Genomic DNA, 22851 nt, shown 5'->3' on the forward strand with positions numbered 1-22851 from the left:
AATATTATAATAATTTTTTATTATATTTTTAATTTTATATTAATATTATAAATTATTAATTATAAAAATAATAAAAAAATTATATTAATATTTATTAAAATAATTATTTAAATATTAATTAAATTTTATTATAAAACCATTAAATTAAAAATAATTAATATTATTAATAATAAATTATCCAATTATTTAAATTAACTTATTAAATAAAAAATAAATAAATTTTAATTATAATTATATAATAAAATAAAAATAACTAAATAAAATATAAAACCAAAATAAAAAATTATATTTATAAATATTATTATATAACTTTTTCTTAATATTACTAACATTATTATTATATTAAACCTTAAAACCGTTATTATTATTTATAAAATTAACTATTAAACCAATTATTTTATCCATACCTTCGTTAAATATTTTTACTTTTTTTTTAAACTTTATATTTATACTTATACCATTATTATTTTCCTTAATAAAATTACTTAAACCAAGATTTACCTAATTTCTATTATCTTTAATTTTACCACTAATACTTTTTTCCACCGCACCGTTGTTTTTACAACTATTAACATTAAAAACCCTATTTAACTCATTATAAAAATCTTTTTTATTTTACGCATTTTACGTTATTACCTTTTTACCTGCTACAATAATTTCCCTGCTAACACGTAAATACTTTTAAACCATTAAATCTTTTATTATTTCTTAAAATATTAAATAAAAGCTATCCATTATTAAGATTTACTTAACCTTTTTTTTTAACTTTTTTTTTTAAATTTATCCATAATATTAACTTATATTAAAAAAATATATTTAATATATTTTTATTTAAATATAATTTTATTTATAAGTTTAAATAAATATAATTGTTTAAATAATAGTTAAATAAAAATTATAAAATTAATTAATATTATAAATAAAAATAAAATAAAATAATTTATATAAATTTACAATTATAATTATTATAAATATAAATATAATATTTATTTAAATTATCTATATAATTATAATAATTAAAATTTAATTTATAAATAAAAAAAAAATTATAAAAATAGCAAAAATAATATATATCTTTTAGAATAATACATGTTAAATTAATATATTGCCAAGAAATAAAAATTATAAACTTAATAAAATCGTTAACCGAAATAAAAAATTAATATTTTAATAAAAAGTTAATAAAATATAATTAATAATATAAATAATTATTAAATATAAAAAATAATATTATAATTATTATATAATAATTATACCTTATATATATTATACAAAATTAAAAAATATGACTTATTTAATAAATTAACTAAAACGGTTAAAATAAATAAAACAGTATAATATTTTCTAATATAAACCTTATAAAAATCGCTTTTAACATAATATTTTTTATTATATTAAATAAAATCTAATATTAATAAAATATTAAAATTAAAATTATTATAAATAACTATTATATTAATTATTTATAAGATAAAAATTTTGGAAATTAAATTAAAAATTAAATAAAAAATAATAAAAATATGAAAAATAAAAAGATTTGGTTTTAAATAAAAACCGGAAAAATATATATAACAAACGTTAACGGCGTTAAAAATTTAAATTTATTAAACTTTACTACAATAAAATATAATAAATAAATATATTAATAAATAAAATTATAAAAAAATAAAATTATAATTAAAATAAAAGGTTAAATTTAAAAAATTATATTGCGTTAAAAAAAAGTTTAAAAAAAAAAGTTAAAAAAATAAATTAAAAAGATTTTTTATTTATATAAATTTTTTTTATTAAACTATTTTAAAATTATTATTACGGTAATATAAATAATAATTATAATAAAAAAAATAATTTAATATATTATTAAAATATTAACGTAAATTTTAAATAATATATATAAACTTATTTATTAAGTTTATTTTTTTTATTATATATTAAATTGGTTATTACCTAACCTATTTCCAAAATAAATTATTACTTATATATATAATTTTTAATAATATTAATAAATTTAAAAATATAATATATTATTTTTATTTAAAAAATATATTATATAAAATAAATAATTATAATTATAACATAATTATTATAATAATTATAAGAAATTATGGCATTAATTATAATTATTATATAATTAATTAACTATATAAAGATTATATTATATATAATTATATTTTAAATAATTTAAACCTTTACATATTATTTATAATTATTATATATTATTTATAACATTACCATAATCTTTAATACAAGGTTATAAAAGGTTTAAAATATAATTAAAATTATTAATAATTTTTTAAAGTTTTAAAGTTTTTAATTTTTCCTTTTTTTTTAAAAAAAAATTTTAACTTATTTATAAACAATTTAAAATATATATTTTTTAGTTTAATTAAATTTTTATCGATATATTAACTTTATTTATATATAATTATATAATTTTATAATATTTTTTATCTAATAAATCTTAAAATAGTTATCTTATATCTTTTATTAGTTATTTTTCTTTAACCAATAGTCTTTTGGCATTATTATCCATATGACATTAACCGACAAATTTAGACGGAAGAAATTGCTAATGATATCTTCGTTCGTATTCTGCATCGGTGTTGTAATCCAGACTATTAATACGCACTCACTTGCGGCGTTCTACGTTGCAAGAGTGATCGCTGGGCTTGGACTTGGCGCAGCGACAGTCGCTGTGCCGATGTTCAATAGCGAAATGATGCCGAAAGAGATGCGTGGCCAGGTCGGATCATTCTTTCAATGGTTCTATACGTTTGTAAGTACCTTCGTACAAACCAAAAAAACATCTGTCTAATACCTACCTACCTTTCATAGGGGATATTCGTATCGTATTGGGTGGACTATGGTGTAGCGAGAGGCATCTCGTCAACAAATTCCTCCCAATGGCAAATCCCAGTTGGCCTTCAGCTTGCACCGGCCGTCTTCCTCGGCTTAGGGATGTTGACAGTCCCTGAAAGTACACGATGGCTTACCAAAAAGGGTAGACATGAAGAGGCTTGGAAAAGTCTCCAGTGGATTCGAGCTGATGATTCTCAAGCGACCGCTGATGAGATGGAAGAGATTCGCTCTGGTGTCACTGCAGAGACCACTGCCACCGAAGGTTTTCAAATACGAGGTAGGACTCTATACTTATACCCAGGCTTATGAGACTAGCGAATGCTGATGTACCTTCAATATAGAACTCCTAGACGGAGAGAACTTCAAGCGGATATTTGCCGCTTTCGCTATATTTACAGCGCAGCAAGCGACTGGAGCGACGGCTTTTGCCTACTTCGGACCCCAATACTTTAATCTCATTGTTGGTAACGGCGAGCAAAGCCTCTTATTAACGGCTATATTTGGAGCCGTGAAAGTTGTAGCCTGTGGCGTCTTTGTCTTATTCTTCTCGGGGCGTCTTTCTCGACGTCAGGTCTTAATTGGCGGTGCCGCCTTCATGGCTGCTTGTCAAATCACTACAGCCGCCGTCGTAAAGTCCTTCCCGGCCCCGAAAGAAGGAGGAAATACTATAGCTCCATCCGGCATTGCTACCGTCGCTCTCATTTATTTATTTGTTATCGCATATAACTTTAGCTGGGGACCAATGCCTTGGCCATATCTTTCCGAGTGAGTATATACCTTTAACAACTCCTTATTAAGGATCATAACGGGTTCGCTAATATTTTAAAGGATTTTCCCCGCAAGAATCCGAGAGCCTGGTGTGGCTGTCGGTGTTGCCTCACAGTGGCTATTCAACTTCATCTTCTCATTGACAACCCCTTACATGATTTCTTCTCTGGGATGGGGAACATTCTTACTATGGGGTAAATTACCTAGAGAGATCCTACAATATATGATAGACGCTGACTATTTTTCAGGTATTTTCGACGCCGTTATCGCGGTTCTTGCTTTCGCATTTCTTAAAGAGACTAGGGGGCTATCACTTGAGGCGATTGCGCGGCAACGATTCAAGGCGGATAGTGCGTCTGACAATACGGCGGATACGACTAAAGACGTATTCGCAGAACATCACGAAGGTTAAGCAATCTGCTCTAAGATATCTCAGGAGGGTGGTCCTATGAAGCGTACCATATCAAGTTTCAATCCCTGCCAAGTCTTTAGCAAGTTCTATTTAATACTAGTCACTAATGGGTCATTTCGGCTCATTACTTACCGAATATTACCTGAATCTAAGCTTTGGGGTTTACCCATTCATTTTAACCGGGAGTGTTTCTTGGAGTAGAAGATGCGGGGGATCATGCTAACATACCTAATAAGTATCTCCGAATGTTAATCATGTTCATCTATGGATAGTGAAACCCTCCTGAGTGAGGCCAGTCCATATAGTACGTCCAATTGGAGTATACCTAGAGTGTTTACATATATACCCAATACCAGCGAGATGATGGCTCGCGTGTATAAAGCTGTCGTGATGTGTGCACTTGCCTCACTTTCTTTAGGAGCTCAGCTGCATGCACATAATTCAACGTACTACAATCCCATCCTACCGGGATTCCACCCGGATCCGAGTTGCATATTTGTTCCCGAATGGGATGATACATTCTTCTGTGCATCTTCGAGTTTTAACGCTTTCCCTGGCATTCCCATACACGCAAGCAAAGATCTTCAAAACTGGAAACTTATTGGTAAGCTACCTATTTACTAGGCTTTGATGAATTAGACGAAATAACTGTTACAGGTCACGTCTTGAACAGACGAGAACAACTACCTCGCCTAGCGGAAACAAACAGATCAACAAGGTAAGAGACTGAATAGACGGGTAGAGCCTGAATCTAACCTATCACAGCGGCATCTGGGCGCCGACTCTGAGGTTCAACGAGGGTATATTTTGGCTGGTAACAACTCTCGTAGACGACGACCGCGCCGCAGAAGATGCATCAAGATGGGACAACGTATGACTTACTCTTAGGTTCCTAAAGCCGGTAGCTAAAATCATTATAGATAATATTCAAGTCCGAAAACCCGTATGATCCTTCTACATGGTCAAAGGCCGTCCATTTCGACTTTGAAGGCTACGATACTTCACCCGTATGGGACTCGGACGGAAAAGTGTACATCGTTGGTGGACATGCCTGGAAAGTCTTGTACGTATGAAAAATTTCTGGATATAAGAAAAGCTAACACGATATACGGTAGTCCTGGTATTCTCTTAGCTGAGGCTAACTTGGAGACTGGTGAAGTGGGACGATGGGAAATTATATGGAATGGCACTGGTGGCACGGCAAGTTCAGTCCCTTTGAAAGAGAATGCCCTAAAAGCAGGTCCTAATGACAAGACCAGGCACCAGAGGGTCCTCACATATACCTCAAAGACGGGTGGTATTATTTACTAGCTGCTGAAGGTCTGTATTTAGGGGATATAGCGCATCTGATGGATTGAATACTGATATCCCATGGTTTTAATAGGGGGTACGGGTGTAGATCACATGGTTACAATGGCAAGATCCAAAAGCATACACGGGCCCTACGAAGTAAACCCTTCGAACCCAGTGCTCACGAATGCCAATACGACGAACTATTGTAAGTGGGACCTAAGGCATATAAAATATCTCTAATTTTCTAACGTCCTTAGTTCAAACTGTTGGCCACGCAGATCTATTCCAAGATGGTGCTGGCAATTGGTAAGCGAATATATCAAGTATATCTAGAGAATAAAAAATTCGAGCCTTACTGTTGATTCAAGGTGGGGCGTTGCGCTTTCAACTCGATCCGGTCCCGAATACATTTACTATCCAAGTATGTCACATCAAGAGTTCCTTTCCCCCTTTTAACTCGCCTCCGGCGGGAAGTATCCTTAGAAGAAGTAAGTAATCATTGACCGTCGTTGTTCTAGTGGGTCGAGAAACTATTATGGTTCCAGTCACCTGGCCTGACAACGAGTTTCCAGTTTGGTCTCATTTGAATGGTGAGATGAGCGGATGGGCACTTCCTGAGGGAAATACTGGAATTGATGGACCTGGGTGAGTGTACGGTTCCTTTGACTATGAATTTCACCTTTAACAATCATAGTCCGATTATCACGGAGGGGGATGTCATTGACTTCGAGCCGGAATCAATACTGCCCGCACACTTCACGCATTGGAGGTTCCCTATTCCCGATTCATATACTATATCACCCCAGGATCATCCAAATACTCTGCGATTGAACCCCTCCAAGTTAAATCTTACGGCACTTAACGGGAACTACGCTGGTCCTAACGGTCAGACGTTTGTTGGGCGGCGTCAACAAGATACACTATTTACATATAGCGTCAATATTGACTTCTCCCCGACGTCTCTTGAGGAAGAGGCAGGTGTCTCGGTTTTCTTAACACAAAACCATCATTTAGACCTCGGTATTGTCATGCTTCCAGCGAATAGCAGTACTACAACATTTCCTGGCCTAACTCATTCGACGAACTCATCGGGACTAATACCTCACCTGAGGTATCGTGGTATTTCCTACATACCAGTGCCAGACGAAGTTATAATCCCAGTACCAGAGACCTGGTCCGGCAAGGAGTTGAGATTGGAGATAAAAGCGCACAACATGACCCATTACTCCATGTCAGCCGGACCAGCTGATGCACTTTCAGAGATGCGAACTGTCCTTGATGTATCAAATGCTGCTGTAAGCTGGGGGTTTACAGGTAAGACTGAAAATCATCCTTTTTTTTCCTGCTTGGTACTGATGGTGTTTAGGTGTCATCCTTGGAATTTACTGTACTAGCAACGGCTACGAGGGAAACACACCGGCACATTTTTCCAAGTGGAGATACATTCCGCAGGGGCAATTCAGGAATTGAGCAGGCATAAGAAATCCAAAAGAGTGAATTGGAACTCAGGTCTGTAATCGATGAAAGAAGATAAATTGTGCTTTCGAACTTCAATACTTTGGAATTGAAATGTCATATATATCCACATGTAAACCATACCGATACTTAAAATTGGAGGAACTCTAGTAGTGTAATTGGTATGAAGCTTTAGTCATCGTGAGCAACTCTAGAAGCCACTCTTCATTTACTCTCTAGACATAGATCTCATGCAGAGCAAGACTCCTTAGTCGAGTGGATCCGGAATCCTGTGCCCGATGCCCTATCTGTTGTTGCAAACGTGTCTCCAGAATTCATGTCGTATAGTACCGCTTCTTTGTTATTAATGTTGTACTTTTGCTGATTTCCCCACGTAGTCACCTCGGGGTTATTAAAGGTGATATCGACAAACCTAGGGAGGATATTTGGGTCCGCAGGCTGTGCGCCAGCTGTCTCGATCACGGCCCATGCGTCCCCAGGGCCGCCGCAAAGGTTGTTAGCTTCCAGGGCGTTGATCGGTTTCGGACCGTACACTAAAGGCCTTCCTAAAAAGACACATATGGTTAAAGTCAAGGAACTACAATCTAAATTTAACGTATGTAGAACATATAAGGGGTTGTTTCAGAGACAATTATACCCTCACTCAAAGATTCTAGCATACAGATAAACTCGTGTAGATTAAACGGGTTTTACATACATGCTCTTGAAAATAAAGATAAATATGATAATCATGAGCCTTGGAAATTATCGTTATTATCCAATGGTACCATGGTCTGAATAGTGCGTGGATCACTTAGACAGTTGCGCCAGACCCCTATAGTACAAAGTACCTAATGCAGGGTAAGCACCACGTGCTGTCATCAATCTTATGCAGCATAAGCTTTCGCGCTACTGCATGGTAATCCCTCTTGCATTAGCTATGGTGGACCATTAGTGCAACTGTGCCAAAATTAAGAAAATTGGTTGCACTATATTTAATAAAGTAATATAATAAGCAACGTTAAATGTATAATACGTTATATACAAAATAATAATATCCGGGTTATCTTCCCCACTAATCTTTAACATTAACCAATTAAATTAAAGATTTACATTATTAATTTAATCTTTAATTGTTTTATATATATAACATATAATACATTTAAATAATTTTACGAAAATAATAATTTAAACGTTATAATTAATATTATTTTATAATTATAATTAATGTAAAAATAATAAATTAAATTATATATTTATACAATATATATTAAATATTATATTATTATTAAAATATTTAAAGTTTATTTAAAATAATTTTATTAAAATGTTTTTAAAAAATATTACATGTTTATTTTTTTAAATAAACGTTATTTAATTTTATTATAATATAATAATTAAAAAGTTAATTTAAATATAATTTAAATCATTATTTTCGCATTAATTAAAATTATATAATAATATTAATTATAACGTTTAAATTATTATTTTTGTAAAATTATATTTAACTTTTTTTTTAAATATATTTTATATTATATATATAAATAAAAAAATAACTTAAATAAAAAAAAAAAAATAACCCGAATATTAATATTTAATTTTATTAATTAATCTTTTAAATTTATAAAAACATTAATTATATAATAATGTTTATATAATTACATAATTTTTTTAATATTTTTACCAATATTAAATTAAATTATATATAATTTAAATTAAAATTTTCGTTATTTTATAATTATATATTAAAAAAAATTTAAAAAAAATTAAATAAATATTAATTAAGTTATTATAATATAAAGTTAAAAAAATATATATATTATTTTATAAAAAATATATAACGTAAATAATTAAGCTTATATTATACATTTAATAATATTATTATTTTATTAAACATAATGTAATTAATTTTTTTGATTTTGGCACAATTGCATTAATGGTCCATTATATTAACGTAAATTAAATGCGTAATTCGCTCGACGAGACCGCGAAATTCCTTTGTGTGATTGGACGGAAGTGGAATATCGTTATAAGGATCTTTAGGCCTTTTTAATACATCTGAAGGACAACATCACGAGTCTTAATTATCTAACCAACAATTTTCTAGTTCATGAAGTAATCGGTGTAGTTCTCCGTTTAGAAATTAAAACTGGTTTAACTGGAAGAAATATGTTCGTACACAAATATATATTTTTATCGCTTCTAGCCATTATCATAAAAGATCAAGACATTGCTTTGTAAATTGTGCTAGTTGACACGATAATTTACCATGGCACTTCTTTGCCATCATACCGCCACATTTTCCCGCTATGCGTATCTCTAGTTGCAACGTCAACCACCTTGACAATTCCCGTAGTGCTCTCCTCTACGGTAATTGTAGCTTTCTCCCATCCGAAAGTCCGAGCAGCACGATTACCCATGTCAGACTGAACGAATCTACAAGAGAAGTTAACCGAGATCAATGTTCCTGCTGTTCGTATATGTACGTAAACTTACCCTGGGTCGATGGGGAACGCGGTAAGCCATGGCTCTTGGATATGAATTGACTTGGTATACCAATGAACCATTGATTTTGTTGGAGCATAAGAGGCATTCTGCGCTGTGATCATGTTCCTGCATATGGAATTAGAACTATTATGATACTGATACAAGACTACAATGTGCTCACTAGATTAAAAGTTAGCTATTGATTTGTCTATAAATGAGTGTTACTAATTTTGATCTTACCGTGAGAAATGCGGCGCTGGAGCCAATCGTTACCCAGATTGGATTACCCGCGTCTTTCAACAGGGGACGAAAGGCTTGGAAGAGCCATAGGAAGCCGTACACATTGGGAACTATGTGCTTTTGAATCTCGTCGGTGTCGACATCCCGAACCTTGGGCCACGAGAGTGCAAGGGCAGCATTTGCAATTATAATATCAATGTGGTCAATGCCTTGAGAATGGAGTGCCTTCACAGCATCCAGTGGATCTGTGCGAACCGTAGCATCAATCTTAATCACAACAAGTGATGTTCCTTCGGCCTTGGGAAGCTCCAAAAGGGCCTTAGAACTTGGGTGATCAGGGTCACGGTTAGCAGCAATGACGGTATGATTAGGGTTAGCAAGGTAAAGTTCAAGAAGACCTTTCCCGATACCTCTGTTAGCACCGGTAATTAGCACAATAATTGGCGCCATTGTATAACTGATATTGTAACTGGTATTTTAAGTCAAAGTAAATGATAGGAATAGAGGTGAAGAGAGTGATTTGGATCGAAAGAATGATCATGTATGTATGATCTTTATAGTAATTCAAATAGCCCTGGATAATTAGGGGTATCGTAGTTCGTTATGGTACCATATGCAGATTGATTACTTTGCATGGGCCCATTAAGGCTAGAGTAATAGGCATGATTAAGTAGTAGAGTAATAGGTCTATGGCGTTGGATAGGTTGATAGCTATTATTATTATCAGGTTTATACAATGTGTTCATTGTTTCCTAGATTTTGACATTTGCACAACATTCACGCGTGTTCGTTATCCCGACTCTTAGCTGGAAAAGGGAAAGGAGGCATTTGGAGATTATGAACGTAAGTCATACAAAAACTTATCACATTATAAAATAATAGAAGAGTTGTGAATTTCTAATGCTTTCTTGAAGCCCTCGACTTTTGAATGCATGCTGTTCTAACCTCGTTTCTTAGACCAGGTAAAGCAATACACCCTTAAATTGATTCCTGATATATTGGTATCGTTATACCGGGTAACTATAACAAAGGATTCACGTGTTCGGAAACTATGGCCCCCCACTTTGATTACTTAATTAGCATTTAGCCTCACTTGCCTTTTCCCCCGACATGTTTGTCAATGTGGAGACCTTCTTCCATCGTCCAAACTTAAGAAATCAACCACCATATTTACTTATTAATTACAAACAATTCACGTCATTCCTCTATTTTTTCTTATCTAATCTTAGAAGTTCAAAGGCTTGTTCTGCCGCGAAATTCTAATATTCTATCGCCTTTCAAGTTCGGAGTTATTCGAGCCGTACCGTCGCAATGGCCGATATCGCCAGCCTCGAAGAAGACATCAAGCAATACCGAGAGCAGGTGGGTTGGCTAATGTGGACTGTCGCCTACTCCACATGCAGATATAACTGACAAGATCAACAGCTCGATGTCGTCTATGCTGGTTTAAAAGATGATCCTAGTAATGCAGAGCTCCTTGCTCTCAAGTCTGAGTTAGATGATGCGCTCGCGCTATTGAACGAAACCCTTGCTGAATTAAAGCCGACCAAGGCACCTCCGCAGTCGAAAGACCCATCCCCGCCACCGACCCAGGAGAAATGGTCGCGAGAGAATCATCCAGCATTTAAAAAGAGCGCCCCGGCTGAGGAGAAGGAAGGCGACACGAGTTTGGTGAACTACAAGGTCAATGATACCGTAATGGCGAAATGGGTATCTGGTGACAAAGCATTCTACCCCGCGCGTATCACGTCCATCACTGGTTCTTCTACAGCCCCGATCTACGTCGTCAAGTTCAAGAGCTACGATACCACCGAGCAGCTACGCGCGAAGGACATACGCCCTATTGCACAGAAGAGAAAGGCTGACGGTACTCCCGTCAACAGCGCCAGCCCGTTCCCGGCCCCATCCCAGCCGGCAGCACCTTCAACCTCGTCCAACCCCGGAGTCATATCCGCTGCCGCTAGCATAAATCCCGACCTAGCCCAAAAGAATCGGGAGGAAGCGTCGAAGAATGCTGGTGATGGGAAGCCCAAAGCCAAAAAGATTAAGGCGACCAAAGAGCTCGAGGCTGGCAAGAGCAAGTGGCAAGAGTTTAACACGAAGTCGAAATTCGCTAAAGCGCACAAAACTAAGAAAGACAGCATGTTCCGTACGCCCGAAGGTGTACACGGACGAGGTCAGTTTGCGATTATAGTCAGATTGATCTGAGAGCTAACTTTCTCTATAGTCGGTTTCACCGGCTCGGGCCAGGCCATGCGGAAAGATCCTACAAGGAGCCGCCACATATACCAAGCCAATGAGGAATTGGACTAATATCAGTTACAGGTGGCCATCATTACGTAGAATGTTGCATGGTTTACGTCTCGTCTGGAAAAGTCGGAATTGGGAATGGAGGTTTTACAGGCTTTGATCCCCTTTGTCCCTAATTAGGTTCTATGGATGCTAACGTAGCCCCTGGACTAGACGCTCTATTTAGCGCATCGGCTCCTGTAACCGAGCTTTGAGCATCAATATACGAATCTTTATATGGAGAGTTTTTCTTGCTATCGCAATGACCCCAATACTAAATTATGGACTGATTTGCTAAAGTTTCGTAATGGCAGGAACCGAAACGGCCCACTCCCTGATACTTGGTGCGTTTGACGGCAGTACATGTAGATATGGGCGACTTAATATCAAAAACAACCTCAATGTAGATGGGAGCCGAATTTTACCGCTTCGAGCTTGTCGTAGATGTGTGCTATGCCGAAGTGGCTTGTTGGCACATGGTACAATAACTTGAGATACTGTAATTCAGTGTTATAAGCCCACCTTCGACCCTACTAGCCTAGCAATATCCATGAAGGCCTGTGCTCTCTCACTGTCAGGTTCCGAGACCACGGTTGGCTTCCCCTTCTGGCCGTCATCTCCAACATTCTGATGCAATGGAATATCGCCGAGTAGATCGATGGAATATTCTGTGCAAACTTCCTTAACACGTTCGCTAGATCCGAAGATTGCCGTATCGTGGTGGCAGTGTGGGCAATTAAATAGTGACATGTTTTGTACCAAGCCGAGCAAGGGCACATTCACCTTTTTAAACATGTTGATCCCCTTTACCGCGTCCTTGACTGCTAGAGTATGTGGCGTGGTTACAATGATAGAGCCTAGATGTAGTCTTAGCACATCTCGAGCTCCTAGGTATTATATAGAAACTTTATATGCTCACCGTCAAGTATGATTTGCTGTGTAATACTGAGTTGCGTATCTCCCGTGCCGGGTGGTAGATCGAGTACTAGGACGTCCAGACCACCCCAGTCAACCTCGTGAAGGAGTTGTTGTAGGGCCTTCATTACCATAAGGCCGCGCCACACGACAGGCGCATCCTCACCAACTAGATAGCCCATAGACATAGTCTTGACACCGTAATTAGACATGGGTAATAATTGGTTATCTATATTTCCATAAGTCAGTGCTCCTCTAAACTAGTGAAAGGAACTGCGGAGAGTTTTGAGACCAGAACTACATACTAGATGATAACCGTGGCTCCCCGCTCAGGTCGAAGAGCGTAGGTATAGAGGGCCCGAAGATATCGGTGTCAAGGATCCCGGAGCGGTAACCCATCCTTGCGAAAGCTAGAGACAAATTCGCTGCCGAGGATAGTCAGTGGATGCTAAGCTCTGCTAAGAGGACATCGAAGACTAACCGGCGACGGTGCTCTTGCCTACACCACCCTTAGCAGATGATACAGCGACCACTTTTGCGACATCCTTGATATTGCGCCGCTCTGGGAGCCCGCGCTGCATGCGAGGGATTGAACCCGTTCGGGGTAGACCCTGAGACTTATGATAAGTGTACTTGTCTACTATACAGAAAGGAAAAACTCACGAGGGGATTCTCATGGCTGAGATAGCGGAGGGTTTGGTGAAAAAAGCGGCGTTGGATGGTCGCCATTATATGAATTGATTTTTATATCCCAAGTGCTCGACCAAGTAATTCAAATAAGACAACTGCCACACATTGTGTGAAGAGGTACAATATCAATTATACTGATGATGTACCCGTTTATTCATTAATTAGCGTGAGGAATAAGTCTCATTGAAAAAGAATGAGGTTTGCATTACGTGACTTCTAATTCTTCATACCATTTACTCTTTTTAGATGCATTTTATAAGATTAGGTACCTTAAGTGACCTCAGAAGCTTAGAATTGATTACCTAAATCCCTATTTGCTAAGATCTTGGTTGAGTGTTAGGGGATCCTCGGACCCGCTAACCCACTAACCCACTAACCCACTAAATGGATACTGCCAGCTTCCACCGCTAAAATTTTCAGAACTTTCTTGTCGCAGTCGTGGGGCCGACGTATGAACGCCTTTTTTATTCACTATTTAGACAAGCTATTGTTGGTAATAGTGCAATGTCCAAGGCAAAGGGGCGCGCACGGCAATTTGCCGAATGGACAGAGCAACCAGTCAAAGGTATGAGATATACATGTTTTATTCAGTCACCACATATTAAATAAAGCTAACACTTGCCGCTTCATGCAGACTTCGATCCCGAAGTAGAAGTCCCAGACGAGGACGATGTCAGTGGAAGCGAAGATAGCGTAGATGAAAACGCTGGTACAGAACATTATGTCGCTGTAAGGTACGATAGTTTGTGAAAATGGTAATCTTATTCGGTATAAGCTAAATTGTTTTGCAGCAAAAGCAAGCTTCGTCGAAGAGACCCTGTCGCGCTAGGACCCCAATACCGGGGTGCTCCCGTGAGTCGAGAAGCCCTCGGTGACGAAGAGGATGACGACGAGAGCGAAGAGGACGAGGAAGGTGATGAAGACGACGAATTGGAAGGTTTTGATGATCCCGACGCGGCCGATCTCGAAGTCGACCAAGGCGATCAAGACGATGCGGAGATCGACAGCGATAACGCCTTCGACGAGTCCGACGAACAGAAATTCAAAGATTTTGTGTTTAGGGGAAGCTCTCAGGCTATGCCAAAGAAAGGCAAGAGAGTTGCAAGACCTACTGCTGCGGACTACATGGTATCTGACGAGGAAGATGACGACAGCGATGGGGCAGAACTTCATAGGGAAGACTCTGAGGATATCGATAGCGACGAAGATGCTTCTGATGAAGAAGGAATTGGCGGCTTCATAGATGACGAGGCGGAAGAGGATGAGGACGAAGATGACGAAGACGACGTGGACGAAGAGATGGAGGATAGCGACGAAGAGTTGGATGAGCAGGAAGAGGATGATGATCCTGAAGATGCAGCGCAGGCCAATGGGGCGAGCCGTGCAACAATTCAAGAGATGATGAATGCTGGCCAGCGCAATGTGGCTAGTACTTTATCAACAGCGGCTCAAAAAGATGTTGCAAAAGGGAAGGCGGTTCGACAACAGCGAAAGGCCTTTGATGCACTTCTCAACATCCGTATACGACTACAAAAGTCACTCGTCGCAGTCAACTCATTCAGTACCATTGAGGAACTAGGGGGTCAATCAGAACCCTACGAAGCGGCTGAAGCAGCCGCGCTAAAGCTATGGAATACAATTGATGGATTCCGCACGAGTATACAGTCCGACCCGTCAGGAAAGACAGGCCAAAAAAGGAAGCGAGTTGCCGATACAGATACGTCTAGTCAAGACATGTGGGAAAATATGGAGATTATTGAGCAGCGCGCGATTATTCGACGCAGGGCGGTTCTGGAGAAGTGGTCGCATAGCGCCCGAAATATAAGGATGATGGATAGGTCGTCGCGCAAATTTACCAATACGGCAGAGAAATCCCTAACTACGAGGTTGGACGAAGAGCTTGATGCACCGGAGCGGCTCATCAAACGGACCCAGACACCACGATCGTGCGCTCCGGCACAAATCGCAAAGAAAATTAATGAAGATCCGGCTATCTACGATGATGCTGATTTCTACCAGCTGCTATTAAAGGAACTCGTTGACCAACGTTCCGGAGATACGTCCGGCGCCCCGGGTGGCCCCGCAGCAACGATCCGGTTCGCCGCCGTAAAGGAAGCGAAGGCGAAGCGGCATGTGGATACTAAGGCTAGCAAGGGCCGAAAGATGCGTTTCAACGTCCACGATAAACTACAGAACTTCATGGCACCGGAAGATCGCCGAAGCTGGGAGCAAAACGCCATCGATCGCTTCTTCGGGACTCTATTCGGTCAAAAACTAGTGCTGAACGAGGACGAAGACGATAAGGAGGCGTCCGATGAGGAAATGGGCGGCGCGCCGATTAACGATGGAGGCATTCGACTATTTAGAGATTAATTTGAAACATTCTGATATCTAGACTGTCTAATAATTCATAGAAAAAAGGCAGAATAATTATTGAAATAAGTATCGTCGCGTATGTTTCCAAAAAAGAAAGGATTTTCAGAAGCTCGTATTCCATTCTTAAGAGTAACCCGACGATGCGCCGAGATCGACATCTGACCCCGTATTCTAGCAATACGAACACTGGGCGAACTAGGGTACTGATAAAAATCATAAATAATCTTTTCTGCTCTTCATAACTGTTTTTCCAACTATTCTTTAAATTTCACTTTTCTATAGTTTAATGTGGTCGTAAATTGATATCCCTACACAAAGTCGACAATTTGGGTTCGAAGCCCAAGAGAATCGCATCTAGCTATCTACTGTTACAGTTACATCTAGGAAAGTCTAGCATGAAGATGGATAGATGGTCCCCAGCTTCACTTAGAAGACAAAATGGCGCAGATAAACGGACTAATGATGAATGACCCTGTAGGTAAGGACATTCTTCTTAGAATCTAAATCCCTATCATGACGTGGAGCTTTCAACCGGGTTCAAGTTACAATTCACTAATGTTTTTTCCTAGGCGCATCTCCTTCTCGGCCACTCTTGGTTGTATAGTGGCAATGCGCAAAAAGAATTTCATTCAAAACATACCACCGAAAGGTTGTCCGGACTGTATTTCCAGGCATTACGTGGTCCTAGGTATCGTTACTATCGACGATCGAAAAGGTCCTGACAAGCACTGTCAGTCTCGAAACTATCTTCATCGTGCCGATTGCGGTAGAGCGCCAGTTACGCGAAAGAATCCTAACACAGGCAACGTTAGATGTATCGTTACACCATGGACCACGAAGAACCTAATCGCTACCCAGGCCTTACTATGTGCCTATCGTGGTTCTCATGATACAATAAAGGTTAACAGGTATCATTAACACTCGTGTTTGCTCTAGTCGCTTTAGCAAGACGTCGATGGGTTACTTCTCATGTCAGGGCCCTTCATTAGGAGACATATGCAGGCCATGGTTCCATCACTCATCTACTTGACTCTATGCATCGGCACTGGGCATGTGCAGTGCATATACAACGCCATGTTTCGCCGAAACGACCAGTCCATTTCACGAAGCCAAGGTGCTAAGAGAAAGACTAATAAGCCCTTTTCTATGCTTGCAAAGTGCTTGGCTATAGAACTACTAACGGGGATAGGGGTGAACGACGCGTAAGAACAAGCTTCGCGCGGAACCGGAGATTAGGTACTCACTGCGTAGTCCTGCGACAGGCGCATCACAAGCTAGCGCATCTCGTTGAAGATGGATTCGAATAACGACACGTTACGTGGTTTAGTTACCTGGCTCGAGCATATGCAGGTATCACCCGCATATTGACCTCTTATACATATGTATGACCAACATACAAGTAATGCAGTAAGGAGAGTTGGAGTCAAATTCGTGGCCCGAATCAGAAGCTTTCCCGGAGAGCTTCAATTTGGCCTTCGCCAGAATCTCGCGGAATTCTTCAAGGTGGTTTGCAACATTTTATCAAGTTCCTGGCCGGCGCTTTTTCGGCGACAACGAGCTTCCCGTTTCGGATTAAGATAAAAATATACCCAAGGCAAAAACAAAAAAAAAGTCTCCGTCGCCTTGGGCTTTGCGCATATACATACTCCTCCAATCACACCCTACGCATCCTATTCGTAGGAAACAGTTCATCTGAAGTTTAAGGACCCCTGTTGAATTAAGCACGCGGTCCGGCGCAGGTACAAATCCAAGCATCATTCAATCAGCTGCTTCGTTGGAGATCCAAGACATGGTAAAATCGACCCACACAGAATCTAGATTGCACCGCATGTGCATTCAACCACGGGGGCTTGGAGCACAAAGATTTTCCGGTAAGGATAAGTCAATAAATTCCATCGAAGGGCGTGTTAGTCAGGTTAATATACGTTGTTTATATCAAACAAAATAACCTTGGAATCGTCATCTGCCTATTTTCCCCTTCACCTAATTCTCATAATATCGTCGAAGCTGACCCGGTACTTGATGACTTAGTCTCAGCCGGGATGAGAATATAATAAGAATATAATATGTTCCCGCCTCCAAATGTTTGACCTCTTTAACGTGCGGGGGGCATCCGTCTGGGGGGATCTGCAACCGGTACCGATCTGGTGTGCGCCATCTGCGATTTGGGGCCTTGCGCCGCCATCATGTCGGACTTTTTAACCTTCATTGGAATGTCGTTTATATTTGACACATCCCGGCGTCCAATCACGTCCGTCCGCGTTACCGAGTAGCTTTTTGTGTATCCCATGCTAAACGTTCGAATATACTCCCCGATCTTGGATCCTCATACCCCTTAATCATCCCCCATAATCCCCAAGGGTCACGTCGACTTACCAATAAGCCACGCGCCTCAACTTTAAACTTACCTACTTGTGGCCCGCTACTTACCGACGACTGTTTCTGCTACTTTTTTAAGATCGCATAGTATGGCCTAGGGTCCGAGAATGCAACCCGAGCGTGCAACTCGACCGCTCCCGGACTGTTCTGTTGTACCATCCCGGCCCCGTCAGTGCAATTTTACTTCCACGTCGCCGTTGTTCGTTCCAGATCCATACTTGTGGTCTAGACGCGTGTATAGCTCTCTACCTCCTATCCGTGCTCTGGTGATGATACCATGGGCGCTCGAGACCCTGGTCACCTTCCCTTTCCAAGCTCACGAGAACTTCAGTTCTTCACGCAGGTTGGCGCTAGACCTCTCATTCTTTGACTCGGCTTGTGCGGTTCCTTGCCACTAGCTTCTACCCTTACCCCTCCCCGATTGCTCTATATTAACTAGGTATTATATGTTAGGCATATATATAACAGGATATCTACCTTCATCTAGCCATGTAGGACGATCATCACCCTAAGTATACCGCAGTCTATACAGCTGGTCTATGACTTACACTCATTCTTACCAATTTCAGTTCTACTACAAGTGTACATATTCCTACAACATCATTAGATCTACTTTACTTATATAAGGTGATCGTTACCTCAACAACAACATGTTCGTGAAAGTACTTACTTCCGTGCTGGCCTTAACGGCATCAACCGTATCGGCCGAGGGCGCACCCGGTTACGCAGGCTTTGGACTGGTCTGGGCAGAGACCTTCGATGGTGCGGCCGGGTCTGCAGTCAACAGCAACAACTGGAACATCATCACGGGCCTCAAGGTCAACAACGAATGGCAGACCTACACGACATCCTCACAGAACCTCCAACTTAGCGGTGGTGCCACCGTACAGATCGTGCCGCGCAAGGACAGCAGTGGCCAATGGACTTCGGCACGTATCGAGTCCAAGTATACATTCACGCCGCCAGCAGGCACGCAGACGATGGCCGAGGCGAAACTACGATTCGGCGACAACGACATCGCGAACAAGCAGGGCATCTGGCCCGCGTTCTGGCTCCTGGGTAACTCGATCAATAATGGGGTAGGGTGGCCGACGTGCGGCGAGCTGGACGTTATGGAAACGGTCAACGGACAGCTGACGGGCCACGGCACGGTCCACTGCGACGTGTACCCCGGCGGTGTATGCAACGAGCCCAACGGCATCGCCGGTACCATCTCCATCCCCGACCAGAGCTGGCACAACTGGCGTATCGTATGGGACCGTCGCGCTAGTAGTTGGACCGGCGAGACGATTACATGGTACATGGACGGCCAGCAATTCCATCAGATCTCCGGCTCTAGCATCAACAACCAGGGCGTCTGGAACTCGCTTTCCAACTCGGCCATGTTCTTCATTCTCAACGTCGCTGTCGGCGGTGACTGGGTAAGTTTATCCACTCTTCTTGTCGCTAGAAATATTCGGGATTGTCAACTTGCTAACGAAGTGTGTGTTGTACAGCCCGGCGCGCCCAACAGCGCCACCCTGGACGGGTACGGCAGCATGATGGAGGTTGCGTACGTCGCGCATTACATCGCGACTTAATAAATTATAAATTGATAAACATCGAATCGGAAGGGTAACAGGGGACGGGGACGGGGCTGGGGCTGAAGGAGTTTGGGTTGAGAACTTGGGTCGGGTGGGAATATTCTTTGCATTCTTCGTCCTTCGCTCCTGAACATGTTTGAACTTTTTGCATATGCGAACATTCGCTTCTTGTATATACTTGCGGAGGATTTGTATATACTTACATGCCTCTTTATCTATTTTTACCAATCGAGAACAGTTCACATGCGAGCTTCGATATTATTGCGTGTAAAGAACCAACCCATCCCCCCTAAGTCATATGGGAGTTAATTATGAGCACACACATGACAAGGATAATAAGTTAAATTAACTCGTAACTCTCAATGCGCTATACTCTCACTATTTCCGTATTACGTTTTGACTGATTTTACTCTATACCCACCACGTAGCTCAGCAAACCCCTGAAACCTATCGAGAAACGTTATAAATACATGAGGAAGTTAGTAACCACCAGACAACAGCATAACATTAGGTACATAGTATAGATTGATTAGAAGTATTTACCTAGGTACCTTGGTAACTACCAAGGTTCGTAAGGCATTATTATTCAAGTTTAACATTTATTTCATTTAGGTAGTTTATTGTGAACAACATGAGGCTCCTTGTATAAGCAGCTAATGACACATAGGTTAATATAAGCTATCAAAGTAACTGTTTCTGTACGTAGCACTGTATGGAGGGCAACGCATTTTCTATGGTAGTGAGCTGTATAAGCTCAATCTCTGAGCATATCGACCCCAATATGCTATCTCATCCTAACAATCACATCTCTCGCGCCCCAAATAAGAACAGACCATTCCTTTTTATTTACTCTTCATTCACATTCGTAATAATGAAAGACTCGTGCCGAAATTTCGTCATTAAGCAACTTCTAGCAACCCTAGTCTGCCTGCTTCACATTGGATAGTCATGGCGGTTAATCATGCCGGCTAATTCCCGCTGATGGGTAAGGTAGCTGGCTGTCGTCATGGGGTAAGGTTTTTATATACGGCTTATAGAGCCGCACTGTAGATAAAGGGTAGTCATCTTGGCCCAATAACTTTATCTATCTAACCTGCCTATCTGAGGCGGTCTCGTGAGCCTTTTCTTAAATCCTGTGGGGATTCGTTACGTTGAGGCCATCAATATCCCTGTCGCTTCCGCGGTGGTGTAATAAGCTTATCTTGCCGTGTGCCGAGTAGTAAGAGCATATCTTAGAGCGAAGGACCGAAAGGGACAATATATATATCTAGTTGATATCAGATTGTTAGTATATAGGATTCATTGTGCGCTATAAAGAGGCGAGCGGATGCTATGTTCATATGTTAATGATATATCTATCCATAACCCCCTAAAACTATCCACATACTATTGCGAGTATGAGCCTCAAGATCATCCAAGGCCTGGCTTTCGCCATATGCGCCGCCGCTGCTACGGAGGGCTCACCCGGCGATCCCGATTTCTACAACACCGTTGCCGAGATATTCTCGGGGCCTGACTGTGGCGAAGAGAGCTTTGTTTGGGTGGATCCTATATTCGGGAGCGGCGGGAGCTGTCAACCTCTCGATAGACACGGGAATACCCCTGACATCCTCAGCTACAAACCTACCGACATCTATCCTGACTGCATAGGTGTGTTATGAGTTTCTGTCTAATAGGTCCCTCTTTTTATCACTAAGATAATAAATAAGTTACACTATACACGGATACCGAATGCAATAGCACACCGTACTCGGCGGAGGTAAACCAATGTGTTCAAGCGGGTATTCCTTTCGTCAGTGCCTTCGTGCAGTGCCCGTTCTCGATCAACCCGGAAAGTGCCTAGAGCGAAGCTGCTTCGGGACTGTTTTTATCAAGACGGGGTCGCTTCTGGCTTTGCGCTGGAACTGGGTTCATATTGCCGTCATCGAGAAATAGGGAGGAGTTATGACTGAAGGGTCCCGTCGTGGATCTCAGGGGGTACGGCGGGGGTAGCCCGGGCGGCAGAATATTATTATAGTCCTGGTATAGAGCTATAGTGGATAAAATGGTATTTTGTTCCGCGTTATATATGCATATGTACTAATGAGAGGTAGTCGATATATTACGGTACGTTGGAACGAATGATAATAAATTCGACTTCGTCTTTATATATCCCATTTGCCGTCAGCAAGGATTTGTTTGCTGTGGGAATTCCTACCTCTCATAAAACTACAGCGCTGTTTTACCGAATCTCCTAAACCCCATCCCCCGTAGCGAAATTCTGGAGATGCAATCAGATAAGTTGTTGGAGGAAGCTGAGTATGGCAAGCTCCCGTTTGATATTTTTGTCTGTATAATGTCGCACAATATATAAGGCGTAATTGCTAATTAGCGATTACGGCGTCGTTTTTCGTGTTCGACATGTAGGCATTTTACTCAATATGCATTACGGGCTAGATAATAAGAGCACGCGAGTGGCTAAAATTAGATGCCCATGGACGCCATGCATGTATCTTACGAACGTATTGGCTAGATTTCACATCTCACTCATATACTAGCCATATCATGAGCTAAGCTACTCGAATAAAATACTACCTACGACTGCCCAGATAGAGCGCGTCTTGTTCCCTCGCTAAACAATCAGTGAGAGAAACCTGTCTGTAAAGACTCATCTCGGGAGATATGCACCTGTCTGGCTGCGCACATGTTACTCCCCCGAGCTAGCGGAGTCATATGCCGACTGGTGCAAAGAAGACCTGGAGCATTTACTACGGGTTCCCGCTATAGCCGATACTATACGATACACTTACGAGACGGATGATATAGTGCAGGAAGATGAAGAAGACTTCGAGCGCCCTGGCCCGGATGAAGAGTTTAAGATGGTCGAATGTTCGATGGAGGGTCCCTGGCGGATTTATATGATGGCTGTGAGTATGTTGATATGTATGAACCTGGCGCTGTGCTTGAATTTGACTGAAGAGCGTGAATCTACTATAATCCCTCTAGATTTATGATGCAATATGGGCGATTGGAGTTTGATCAAGACCTGCAAGTTAGGACGATGTACGCTGTGATTTTGGAGATTAGTGGGTTGTTTTAGCTGACCAGCTGGGTGGGGGTGGTCTA

At 40.2% G+C, this 22851-nt stretch overlaps 8 protein-coding genes across 8 annotated transcripts; 6 read left to right on the forward strand and 2 right to left on the reverse strand.

Annotated features, from left to right (window-relative positions):
* Positions 1 to 2533: 2533 nt before the first annotated feature.
* On the forward strand, positions 2534 to 4192 carry F4817DRAFT_363776 (general substrate transporter; the record flags this gene model as incomplete). Its single annotated transcript, XM_049306675.1, has 5 exons — positions 2534 to 2776; positions 2836 to 3136; positions 3201 to 3624; positions 3688 to 3821; positions 3876 to 4192. The coding sequence occupies 5 exons, from the start codon at positions 2534 to 2536 to the stop codon at positions 4037 to 4039; spliced, it is 1266 nt and encodes a 421-aa protein (XP_049153451.1). The 3' UTR covers positions 4040 to 4192.
* A 237-nt stretch (positions 4193 to 4429) lies between these two features.
* F4817DRAFT_362841 (glycoside hydrolase family 43 protein) lies at positions 4430 to 6802 on the forward strand (the record flags this gene model as incomplete). Its single annotated transcript, XM_049306577.1, has 12 exons — positions 4430 to 4643; positions 4697 to 4757; positions 4805 to 4910; positions 4960 to 5102; positions 5155 to 5239; positions 5299 to 5359; positions 5424 to 5537; positions 5590 to 5638; positions 5701 to 5753; positions 5851 to 5977; positions 6027 to 6646; positions 6699 to 6802. 12 exons carry the CDS (start codon positions 4430 to 4432, stop codon positions 6800 to 6802), a joined length of 1737 nt encoding a protein of 578 aa, XP_049153452.1.
* A 2249-nt stretch (positions 6803 to 9051) lies between these two features.
* Positions 9052 to 10084, reverse strand: F4817DRAFT_363779 (NAD(P)-binding protein; the record flags this gene model as incomplete). The annotated part of the gene is made up of 3 exons (XM_049306676.1): positions 9515 to 10084; positions 9284 to 9450; positions 9052 to 9223 (listed from the first exon to the last, which is right to left on the reverse strand). The coding sequence occupies exons 1-3, from the start codon at positions 9962 to 9964 to the stop codon at positions 9052 to 9054; spliced, it is 789 nt and encodes a 262-aa protein (XP_049153453.1). The 5' UTR covers positions 9965 to 10084.
* Positions 10085 to 10619: 535 nt separating this feature from the next.
* F4817DRAFT_39248 (uncharacterized protein) lies at positions 10620 to 11969 on the forward strand. The gene is made up of 3 exons (XM_049307409.1): positions 10620 to 10876; positions 10940 to 11690; positions 11742 to 11969. The coding sequence occupies exons 1-3, from the start codon at positions 10826 to 10828 to the stop codon at positions 11825 to 11827; spliced, it is 888 nt and encodes a 295-aa protein (XP_049153454.1). The 5' UTR covers positions 10620 to 10825; the 3' UTR covers positions 11828 to 11969.
* A 335-nt stretch (positions 11970 to 12304) lies between these two features.
* Positions 12305 to 13694, reverse strand: F4817DRAFT_39261 (P-loop containing nucleoside triphosphate hydrolase protein). Its single transcript, XM_049307410.1, has 5 exons — positions 13382 to 13694; positions 13200 to 13329; positions 13024 to 13143; positions 12723 to 12947; positions 12305 to 12660 (listed from the first exon to the last, which is right to left on the reverse strand). Exons 1-5 carry the CDS (start codon positions 13445 to 13447, stop codon positions 12314 to 12316), a joined length of 888 nt encoding a protein of 295 aa, XP_049153455.1. The 5' UTR covers positions 13448 to 13694; the 3' UTR covers positions 12305 to 12313.
* A 124-nt stretch (positions 13695 to 13818) lies between these two features.
* Positions 13819 to 15988, forward strand: F4817DRAFT_354972 (TRAUB-domain-containing protein). The gene is made up of 3 exons (XM_049305596.1): positions 13819 to 13973; positions 14043 to 14142; positions 14200 to 15988. The coding sequence occupies exons 1-3, from the start codon at positions 13913 to 13915 to the stop codon at positions 15779 to 15781; spliced, it is 1743 nt and encodes a 580-aa protein (XP_049153456.1). The 5' UTR covers positions 13819 to 13912; the 3' UTR covers positions 15782 to 15988.
* Positions 15989 to 18406: 2418 nt separating this feature from the next.
* F4817DRAFT_39297 (glycoside hydrolase family 16 protein) lies at positions 18407 to 20239 on the forward strand. Its single transcript, XM_049307411.1, has 3 exons — positions 18407 to 18541; positions 18617 to 19584; positions 19660 to 20239. The coding sequence occupies exons 2-3, from the start codon at positions 18814 to 18816 to the stop codon at positions 19741 to 19743; spliced, it is 855 nt and encodes a 284-aa protein (XP_049153457.1). The 5' UTR covers positions 18407 to 18541; positions 18617 to 18813; the 3' UTR covers positions 19744 to 20239.
* A 156-nt stretch (positions 20240 to 20395) lies between these two features.
* F4817DRAFT_354982 (uncharacterized protein) lies at positions 20396 to 21881 on the forward strand. Its single transcript, XM_049305597.1, has 3 exons — positions 20396 to 21013; positions 21134 to 21438; positions 21497 to 21881. Exon 2 carries the CDS (start codon positions 21144 to 21146, stop codon positions 21405 to 21407), a length of 264 nt encoding a protein of 87 aa, XP_049153458.1. The 5' UTR covers positions 20396 to 21013; positions 21134 to 21143; the 3' UTR covers positions 21408 to 21438; positions 21497 to 21881.
* Positions 21882 to 22851: the final 970 nt, after the last annotated feature.

Source organism: Daldinia loculata (assembly GCF_022478755.1).
Source record: "Daldinia loculata strain CBS 113971 unplaced genomic scaffold F4817scaffold_123, whole genome shotgun sequence".
NCBI classification, from domain to species: domain Eukaryota; kingdom Fungi; phylum Ascomycota; class Sordariomycetes; order Xylariales; family Hypoxylaceae; genus Daldinia; species Daldinia loculata.